Genomic DNA, 11,236 nt, shown 5'->3' with positions numbered 1-11,236 from the left:
TATATGGTTTTACTCTCTTAAAAATATTTAGCAAAACTTCATCATTTATTTAATGATGAAATATTAGTATTTTATAAATTAAAATTGATTTTAAATGTATGATATGATATTTATATTTTAATTATCTATTTTAAGTAAGTTTATTTTCAGTGTTTTAACCTCCACTATTGGATCAAATCTGGAGATTCAAGATGAAGAGTTGAGATTTAAAGTCTCAATCCCTAGCTTTTCCCCTCACTTTTCCCTTTTCCCTCTCTTTCCTCCCTCCCTCTAGCCTCACGCCCCTCTTTCTCTCAATCTCTCTTCTCCTTGGCTCCTTCCAGCGTCGCCACCCACCGTCGTCGCGCCACCACCAAGTCCAGTCATCGGCGACCTTTTCCACGCCGATCTCCTCCCCACAAACCTCTCTCTCTCTCTCTCTCTCACTCTCCCAGCAACAGGTCGAAGCCCGTAACCCTCTCTCTTATTCTCCCTTTTGATTTCCCTCCACCACACGGCCATGAGTAGCTTCCCCCATGAGCTTCGACGGCCACCTTTTTCCCACGACACAGCTCCTCGATCTACCTCCCTCTCTCATGAAGCATTTCTCTATCTCATGGGTTCTTTCCGTCGCATGGCCTAGACCCACCGCCTACAACTCACGACGCCACCACCAACCCTCCACAACACTTCCCTTGCTTCTCCATGCTCAATCGAGCCTCTACCTCTCCCTTACTCTGTTGTAACCCACAGCCTAGCCCTTAGAACCCCAGCATCGTCGTGCTCCTCCCCTTACCACCACCATAGGGTCACCATGAGGATTTATTTGTGGTATGAAATTCTTCAAAACCAAATGAACAAAAATGTAATCAGACCAAGAAAGACAGAGGGGCATAAATGGAAAAAAAAGGATAAAAAGTATCAAACTCGAATTACTATTCATTCTTGTTTATCTCATATAGACACTTTTAAGATATAAAGGATATGGGTTTTGTTACATACAATCATTTTTGCATATTTTTTGTGTATTCTACTAATATGATTGATCAAAGTAGTTATTTATATTAAAAAAATGATGCACTCAATCACATTAATAGAATGCATAAGTAATATGTAAAAATACTACATATAATATTTTGTATATATATAACTCAGTCAATTTGAGGGCCAGGAAGCAGTTCCAGTACTTTCATGCTATTCTACGATGGTGGGACTATGCGAACATTAATGACCCGTCAATTGGACTTTTCACGTGACTTTCTCTTTATTTTGGCATAAACCGTATTTTTTTTTCTTCGCAAGTTAAATATAACATAGATAAACTACGTGGTTATAAGGATACAAGATTCAGTGGGGTGGGAGTCCCCAACAATCTTCTCAAAATAAACAAAAAGTAGCACCAAAATAAAAAAGAAAATAAAATAAACGGGATAAGTCAAAAATTTGACTCCAACCCAGTCCTACAAGGGGATGCCGCTCAAAAGCGGTTTTAACATAGTCTGATAAATAAACTATAAACCTACAACTAAACGCCGTAGTTGAGAGGGGTGTGCTGCATTTTGTTGATCTGGTCCAACTGGAGGAGACTATCACGACCATATCATCTTGATCGCTGGTTAGGGAAAACAGGAACATAAGGGAATAGCAACTAGAAGACCCGATACACCGGTAAAAGACCGGTACCGACGGCAGTGGCGCGTGTGTATAACACGCGCCACACTAAGAAAAAAAGGAGCAGGCGAATTCGAAAGATCCGAGGCCGCTGGCCACTGGCCACTGTGGTGCCACGCATGGCAGCTGGAAACCCATTATGACGTGGAGGCACGTGAGGCCTACGCGCCACTGTTTTCAATTTCGTACCATATCGTACCGACCAGTACGACCTATAGTTGCCGTACCGGCCACTGGGCCGGTACAGGTACCTTTCATACCGGCCCAAATATTGGCTAGTACCGGTCGTACCGGCCTTAATTTTGGCCTGTACCGGCCGATATTTTGGCCTTTTTTTTTTTTTTTCATTTTTTCAAATTACAAGCTTATTTTTTTACTCCCAATTCAGACTAAACTATTTTTAATTTATATATACGTATTTATATATAATTTATTCATATATAGACTATTATTTTGAAATATAATTTATATATATTTATATATATAATTTATTCATATATCGACTATCTCAAAATGGTACCGGTACTAAAATATTTCGTTCCAGTGCCTTGACCGGTATAGTATTTAAAACATTGCTACACGCACTGTAAGCCGCGCATGAGCCCTACGCGCCACTAATCTAGACAGTTTTCTTCCTCCGTCCGACAGATCGGCGGCTGGGAGACCATTGGAGAGGCGCGTGGCGGTCGAAAAATGCCGGCAAGCAGCAGATCGGAGTAACTTGTTACTATCACCAGAAAAAGTTAAAAAACACTAGAAATAAACGTATGAACTAAGGCTGGGCGATCGGAGAGGGGGAGAAGACGAAGCTCCACCCCACCTCTTAGTGGCGACGCTGTGATAGCTGGAAACGGGGAAGACGGGAAAAAATGAGAGAGAGAGAGAGAGAGAGAGAGAGAGAGAGAGAAAATGAATAACTCAAGAAAGAAAGTTCAATTCTTTATTTGGCATAAACCGTTTATAACAAAAGCAAGCACAAAAACTCCGTTTGATACCCAAAAAAAAAAAAAAAAAAGTCCAAAAGCTGCGTGGAACATTGGAACCGTTGTCTGCTGCAAATGGGCCATGATTGGGCCAAGCTTGTCTTTAAGGCTTCTGCAAACAAATCTAATCGACTCTCAATTAATCTAAGTACAAGACAAAAGTTTATTTTGTATTGGAAAAAATAAAGTCCAAAACCATATAATAAAGTTATTTATTAACTACAGTTAAGAAATACTCCTATCCCATTATAGGATGACAAGTCAGTGCTTAGGTAAGGATTTTAATAACATTACCACGTCATTTATATTTTTTAAACTATTTACTAATTAATACTTAAGTAATAATTTTTATACTATCTGTTAATCTATAATTTTTCTTACTTAATAAAATAAATAAAAAATCTTAAATTGCACAAAAGAAACACGTCAAGCCCATTTCATGTCATAGATATGTGAGCGTGTTTTGGACCCAACTCGGTCTTCATCTCACATGAGCTGTAAATAAATATCGGGTCTGTAGCCCAATTTAGAAAAGCAGCCCAATTCCGGAATCCAGTGAGTCAATCCCGAGTCCAAATCTTTGTCCAAAAACCCACAGCCGTTGGATTTCTCTCGCCCTAAAAATAAAGTGCAAGTCCTTAAGGGATCATTTTGCCGAACAACCGGAAACCATTCGTAGACGTTGAGGAGTTTTAAACCCTAGCCGGCTCTCTACTGAGGTAAACTCTATTTTCCTCTCTCTTGCTCTGCTTTCTTGGCATACCATCAGTTTGAGAAAACTCCGATATGGCTGTTTACGCACGCGCACAACACGTTATTGGGGCGATTGACATTATGGGCTGTGTTAAATTCTCTCATCTTCCAAATCGATTACTGGCTCTGAAATCTTTTGATTTGTGTGAGAGATAAGTTGTCGTGTTTGCTTAAAATGAAAAAGAAGGTAGAACATAACGTTTTAGTGTCTGGTTTTGTTAGTGAGATGGGGATCAAGGCAAAGAAAGCCATGAAGAAGAAATTGAAGAAGGCTTCTTCGCACTTATCAGTTTCTGCGCGCAAAAATGAAGCTCCCGACTTCTTGGTATGCTTCTTATAACTTTCACATTCTATGCTCCTGTTAACGTATTAATTTACCTTCTATTTAATCAATTTACCTTATTATTGTTTTTATTGACATATCAAAGCCTCTAGAAGGTGGTCCTGGGCGTAAGATTCCTGAACAGAAACCGCCTGAGGATAAAGTTACAGTTCTCTACATTGGTCGGATACCGCATGGGTTCTACGAGAAGGAAATGGAAGGTGTGATTAGATTGTTATGTAATTTTAGATAAAGAAAAATGAAGCATTTACATATTAGCAGTCATGTCCATGGAGTCGTCCATTTTTCTCTTCACTGATCAGGTGATTACTTTCAGGTTTCTTTTCACAATTCGGTAAAATCAAGAGACTAAGAATTGCACGGAATAAAAAGGTTAGGCACCCGGGCTTATATGTAAACGGTTTTCTTGTAGCTATAAGCTTTTATAGATGTGCATCTATGCATTTATTTTTTATCAAACATATTAGTGTGGATGTTCTTTGTATTTTTTATTGTTTTCATTTTTCTTTTGTTCTTGGCATCTCACATCCAATTTTGTCTTGTTAATCAGTACTCTTAGTTATTATTAAATGAAACAAATATCTAAGGTATTTGTATTTTTTTGGGGAGGGGGTTGGGGATTAACTTAGTTTTGGGTAGACCTTTCATAGAAGTTGGAGTGACCTTTTTCTATTCTTGAATTTATGTGAATGGACCTTTCTAAGAAGTTGGAGTGGCCTTTTGTTTATTCCTTCCTTCCTGTGGTTGGCAATTAGGGATGATTGCTGTGGGGGCTTTTGAGTTCATTTGTTTGTAAGATTGTTATGTTGTCATTTCCCTCTCTTAGGCATTGCTGTGCCAGCTCATGGCTTTTAATCTGAGCTAGAGCGTAAGGAGTTGGTAAGCAATTTTTCAATCTTGTCTTGCATATGCCTTGCTCAGGAAGTTAGATTTTAATTTTGGATGCTGAATTGGGAAGGATGGAGAATAGGGTAGGAATTAATGGATGGGGGTCATGGTGGGTAGTGAGCTCTATTGGGTCCCCAAGGTCGCACCTTGTTGCTATGGAGTTAATGATTTGATTATAGGTCCCGGTTTAAGCTGTAGTTAGAGGGATTTTGTTTGTCAAGGAAGATCATTTCACTGCAGCCACTTAGAATGCAACATGCCAGGTTGACTTTGGTTTTAAATGCTTCAAATTGTGAATTTCAAAATTTCCAGTTGATACATTTCTTGTAATTAAAGCTGTTCCAAGAAATAAGTCAGTTGCTGAAAACAGATTTTCTGTTGTCATTCCCAAGATTCTTGATTATCTAGTGAGATCTATCGGTTTTTCTGCTGCTTAGACTGGCAATTATTGAATAGGTGAGATCCCCGTATAGCAATGTTCTTAAGTTTTGTATGTGTAAGGAAAAGCGAGAGATGAAAAGGACCAAGTAACTATGATGTGTTTGTTACAATAAGAATAAGAGCATGATAGGAAATTTTTGAAACACTAAAGGTCTCTCCTGTGATTAAGTTTCAGATATAACACCTTGAACATTTGCACATTGAATATTTGCGGGCTAAACTAATTTTTTTTTTTTTTTTTTTTTACTTTTTAAAAAAATAATGGTTTTTTATGTTTATTTGCTCATTTAAAATTTTGGTTTTATGTTTTTGGCGTTAACTTTTCTGTTTCTCTTGATTTTATGTTTCATAGACAGGAAAATCAAAGCATTTTGGCTTCATCGAGTTTGAGTCTCCTGAGGTTATAATGATCACCTTTTTACTACCTCCATCATCGTCATTTCATTTTATTCTGTCTATCCTAAGATTTCATTTTGGTATGCAGGTGGCCAAAATTGTTGCTGATTGTATGCATAATCAGCTATTGTTTGAGCACCTTTTGCAGGTCTACCCTATTCCTCCGCAGCACGTTCATCCAAAATTGTAAGCAGCTAGTTGTTATACAATGATTTTGTAAAGGTCTTTTTTTTTTTTTTTATAGCCAAGTTGTTTGCATCTTTATGTTAAAAAAACTATTGTAGAATATTGATTCGAGCCTGATACAAGCTTTCTGAATGGTTTACGTAACTTTGAAAGAGAAAGGATGGAAAGATATGAGGGAAGTAGCAGAAGGGTTGAGCCACTTGCTTAACTTTGTTCTTATTCATGCAATGAAAGTAAAGGAAATTATTCTTCATCCTTGTGGATAAGTGTTGTTCTTGACTTTTCGCTGTAGATTTTTTCTTAGAAGCTTATCTATTATGGGAAAATAGTTTGCCGTGGTCTTATAATAGCATTCTGTATGATAACTTATGTCCATGTTTACCTACTTCTTTCATACCCTTGTAACGAGCTAGCGAGGTTGAGGTACATTTTATGGTTTCCTTCGCATTATCATCCTCCTGATTACTTAACCAGCCCCTCCCCCCCCCCCCCCCCCCCCAAAAAAAAAAAAGAAGAAAAGATAGTCATTCTCATCCTCCTAACCATATAGATTGTGAAAAGAGAGAAAATACAAACAGTACATGCAAACCGAGGTTACAAGTACTTGCTGGTACATTTTCTTCTGTTGAAATGATTAGGGAAAAGTTAGAAGACATATAGTCAGATACTTATTAGTCTGGTGTCAAGGATTTTCTTTTTCTCTGATAAGTGATAATCCTCCTAATTAAAAAACGCCAAAGGTGCTGGTGTCAAGGATAAAACAATGCACCAGGCTATGTATTTCTGTTGTAATTCTTCTGGATGTGGTAAAATGCACTTCCTTCATTATGGCAACCAATCTGTGTAAAGCTGTGGGGAGGTGGAAATAAGGGGATACGAATGGAAGTGTCTTGAAGTAGTGTCTATGTTGTGGAGCTCGTTGTTAATGTGTACTTTACTGATGAGTTTGGTTGCTAACTTGATACATATATGTGCATGTTGGAAATAGTGGCCTTTATATTTCTTACTTTGCTAGTCGATGCTTTTGCCTTTTGCCAATGCATTACAGATCATTTATTTTTTCTCATCCTATTATTCTGATAGATGGAGGGGTTTTAATTACCGATACAAGCCAGTCGACCGGGTTCAAATTGAACGAAAGCTGCAAAATAAGGTAGCCAGCTATAAGGGGATAATCTCTGGAAGCTTATTGATTTTATTCCTAATAATGGCTATTGAACTTTTCACCGTTCCTGTTGATTACTCAGGAAAGAACATTGGAAGAACAGAACAAGTTGGTAGAAAACATCATGAAGCGAGATCTGAAACGGCAAAAGAGAATAGAGGCTGCTGGCATTGAATATGAATGCCCAGAAATTGTAAGAACTACACCTTTATCTTAACCTGCTGCGGCAGAAATTCTAATTTAGCAATTAAAACAAATAGAAGACGAGAACAAGTACCATCCAGTCTCTCTGCTGATTTGAGGTTGATTTTGTTTTTGCTCCGTCTTGTGATATTTCGCAGGTGGGTAGCATCCAGCCTGCTCCTAAGAAGATAAAGTTTACCGATGAGTAGGCATGATACCTTGGTAAAGTTTCGTTGTTTTTTATTTTTTATTTTTTTTTAATATTTCTAGAGACCGCACATGATAAGTAATCTTGATAAGTAAACAAGATGGCTGTGTTTTCTTCTTGTCATTCTAGGTTGATTTTAGGACATGAGAAGTGGTGCACAGGAAGAGACTTATTACGAAGATCAAAGGAGTCGATCTTTATCTCATTTTGATGGAAACCCGCAGTTCCTCCGACCTTGCATCCTCTAAGCTTGCTTTTATGACTTTTTGGTTCTTGTAGTATCCCATTTTTTTGGATGTTGGGTAATTACTGTTAAGGAGTCTGGATGTAGAATATGTTACCTGTGATAGAAATTTCCATTCAGTGGTTTTAAAAAGCTCCAAAACCGCACCTTCAGCAGCAGCGTAATACTCCAAAGAAACTGGCGGATTGTCCAGAAAGTTGTTGCTTGAACCCCTTTTTTCCTTGTTTTGACGAATCTGAAGGGGGGACTTGCAGTAATGCTTATGGCTCGCTAAAACTAAAACCAACTAAAACAATCTAAAGGGGGACCTGCAAAGAAACTTGTTTTGATGTTTGTAATCATAAAACATCTCAAACTCAATATAGCTTTTCTAAATTTCTAAATAAAATATAATAAATATTATAAAACTAAAGAAAAGTAGCAAAAGAATTGAAAGAACACAATATCTAGAATTAATTCTTCGAAGTAAGTATTATTTCTCTCAACTTTCTTGTTGTAAGTCTCACCCAAATGTTTCTCAAGACACCATTTTATAGGCATGGAGGATACATGGGTACATGAACTTGGGGAATAACAATACATGGGAAATAGGGATACATGAACTTGGGAAATAGGAATACATGAACATGAAGAATTCTAATGGTCATCCATCAAATACATTCTATGAATTTATAACACTTCTCCTTGGATGACCATATACAAAGAATATGTCTCGTTAAAACCTTGCCAAAGAAAACCCAGTGGGAAAAACTTGTGGCTAAAGAAAAAGAGAACAACATTCTAACGTGTCTTTGAATGCTTTCGGATTGCTTCATTAAAACCTTGCAAAGTAAAACCCTATGGGAAAAACCTTGGCGAAGGAAAAAGTACAATCCAGATGATAATTGACTTCCCTGCAAATCTTCAATTGTTCATGATGAAAGATCCTTGAGCCTTCGCATTCCAATATTATGTACCAACTTTTGCAGTTGGTAAAGTTTTAGTGAATAAGTTTGCCAAATTATCACTTGATTGTATTTTCATGATATCAATGTCACCACCCTTTTGAAGCTCATGTGTATAAAAGAACTTTGGTGAAATATGATTAGTTCTATCGCCTTTGATGTAGCCGCTTCTTATTTGCATAATACATGCCGCATTATCTTCATATAATATTGTTGGACCGCTTTTGATTGTGGATAAATCACACTTTTCTTGAATATGTTGAATTATTGATCTTAACCAAATGCATTCACGGCTTGCTTCATGTATTGCAATAATTTCTAAGTGATTGGAAGAAGTAGCTACTATTGTTTGTTTGACAGACTTCCATGAAATAGATGTACCTTTATATATAAATGGGTATCCTGTTTGAGAACGTCCTTTATGTGGATCAGATAGATAACATGCATCTGCATATCCAATTAATCTTGTGCTTGATTCTTTTGGATAAAATAATCTCATGTCGATCATACCACGAAGGTAACGTAGGACATGTTTGACTCCATTCCAATGTCTTTTAGTTGGTGCAGAATTATATCTTGCTAGTAAGTTGACTGAAAATGCAATATCAGGTCTTGTAAAATTTGCAAGATACATTAAAGCACGTGCACTAAGATATGGTACTTCAGGATCAAGAATTTATTCATCTTCCTCTCGACTACAAAAAGGGTCATTCTCAATATCAAGTGATCGAACAACCCTTTGAGTGCTTAAAGGTTGAGCTTTATCCATATAAAAGTGCTTCAGGACTTTTTTCTGTATATATAGACTGATGAACTACAATTTCATTTGAAAGATGTTCAATTTGTAAACCAAGACAAAATTTGATTTTTCCAAGATCTTTCATTTCAAATTCATTTTTCAAACAAGTTGCAGTTTTCGTGAGCTCTTATGGAGTCCCAACGAGATTTAAATCATCCACATATATTGCAATAATTACAAATTCAGACTTTGACTTCTTAATAAAAACACATGGATAAATTGGATTATTCTCAAATCTTTTTTTCAATAGATGTTCGCTAAGACGATTCTACCACATGCGTCCGGATTGCTTTAAACCATATAATGATTTTTGTAACTTGATAGAATAAATACTTCTGGATTTTGAATTATATGCTTCGGGCAATTTATATCCTTCAGGGATTTTCATGTATATATCATTATCTAGTGATCCATATAAATATGCGGTAATTACATCCATTAAACGTATATCCAAACTTTTAATTACTACCAAGCTAATAAAAAATCTGAATGTAATTAAATCCATTACAGAAGAATATGTTTCTTGAAAATCGATACCAAGTTTCTGCGAGAAACCTTGTGCAACAAGTTGTGCTTTATATATCACAATTTCATTTTTCTCATTACGTTTTGGTACAAATACCCACTTAAATCCAACAGGTGTAACATCTTTAGGTGTTTGGACGACAGGTCCAAATACTTCACGTTTTGTAAGTGAATTCAATTCTGCATTAATTGCATTTTTTCATTTTGGCCAATCATTTCTACGTCTACATTCTGCGACGGATTGTGGTTCAATTTTATCAGTACTTCTGGTAATGTCAATTGCAACTTTAAATGAAAATATATTGTCGATAATAATTTTATTTCTATCCCATAATTCTCCTGTACTTACATAATTTATTGAGATCTCATTATTTTTAGGTACCTGTTCCTTTTCAAGAGATATCTCTTCAGGAGATTCCTCTTCAGGGGATTCTTTTTAGGAGAATTTGGTGTTGAAAGTTTGGATGGATCAATTAATTTTGTTGCTTGTTTTGTGGGCATGATTTCTTCTAGAATACCAATTTCTTTTGCTTTTCTCTTTCGAGGAATTTTATCCTTTGCACCAATAGCTCTTTCACGCTTCAGGCATATTTTAGATTCATTTTCTGCTTGATTTCTTAATTGTCCTACAGGGACTTCAATCTGTGCAGGGATATTAGCAGCTAGAATATAAGATTTTATTATTTTCTTACTATCAGTAAATGCATCCGATAATTGATTTGCAATACCTTATAAATGAATAATCATCTGAACTTCCAGTTCACATTGATTTGTATGAGGATTAATATGAGATAATGTCGATGCATTCCATGTTATTCATTTTTGTGCTCCAGACACATTTTCTTTTTCTAATGGTGGAAAAATTGTTTCATCAAAATGACAATTTTCAAAATGTGCCTTAAAAAAAATCACCAGTTAAAGGTTCAAGGTATCTAATAATAGAAGGAGAATCAAAACTAATATAAATACCAAAAGCAAGTTGCAATGGGGAGTATTTATTTTGGGCAGTTGGTCTAATCCGAACTAATGATGCAGCATGTAAAATTACATGTCCCCAAGTAGAAACACGTAGTTTTGTTCTCATAAGCAAAGGTCTAGCAAACGCAACATTACGAGTAGAGAGTAGACAAACATGTGACCATCTAGTTGATGTATCTATTAAAACTATAAAATATCTAAATGGTTCACATGACGGATGTAATGGCCCACATATGCCCCATGAATTCTTTCTAAAAATGATAGAGATTCAATTACAGCCTTATAAGGGATGATCTGATAAAAAGTTTTCCTTGAGAACATGATGCACATGGATAATCACTTGGTAATAAAATCTTTAGGTTCTTTAGAGGATGTCCATGTGAGTTCTTAATTATTCATCGCATCATAATTGATCCCGGATGTCAAAGGCAATCTTGTCAATGCATAAAAATTTTTGAATCAGAGCATTTCCGGTGCATTACAATATTTGATTCAATTGTATTCAGTTGTATAATATAAACCCGAAGAGAAAGCTGGCAGTTTTTCTAAT

The 11,236-nt window shown here is 36.3% G+C and overlaps 1 protein-coding gene across 1 annotated transcript; it reads left to right on the top strand.

Moving 5' to 3' along the window:
- Positions 1 to 3,200: 3,200 nt before the first annotated feature.
- On the top strand, positions 3,201 to 7,572 carry LOC121257129 (uncharacterized RNA-binding protein C1827.05c). The gene is made up of 10 exons (XM_041158032.1): positions 3,201 to 3,352; positions 3,609 to 3,711; positions 3,815 to 3,929; positions 4,046 to 4,101; positions 5,411 to 5,458; positions 5,543 to 5,640; positions 6,724 to 6,793; positions 6,888 to 6,998; positions 7,147 to 7,210; positions 7,326 to 7,572. Exons 2-9 carry the CDS (start codon positions 3,613 to 3,615, stop codon positions 7,195 to 7,197), a joined length of 648 nt encoding a protein of 215 aa, XP_041013966.1. The 5' UTR covers positions 3,201 to 3,352; positions 3,609 to 3,612; the 3' UTR covers positions 7,198 to 7,210; positions 7,326 to 7,572.
- The last annotated feature ends 3,664 nt before the right edge of the window (positions 7,573 to 11,236 follow it).

The sequence above is a fragment of the Juglans microcarpa x Juglans regia genome, chromosome 1D, assembly GCF_004785595.1.
Source record: "Juglans microcarpa x Juglans regia isolate MS1-56 chromosome 1D, Jm3101_v1.0, whole genome shotgun sequence".
NCBI lineage: Eukaryota > Viridiplantae > Streptophyta > Magnoliopsida > Fagales > Juglandaceae > Juglans > Juglans microcarpa x Juglans regia.
This window is presented reverse-complemented; position numbering and strand designations above follow the sequence as displayed.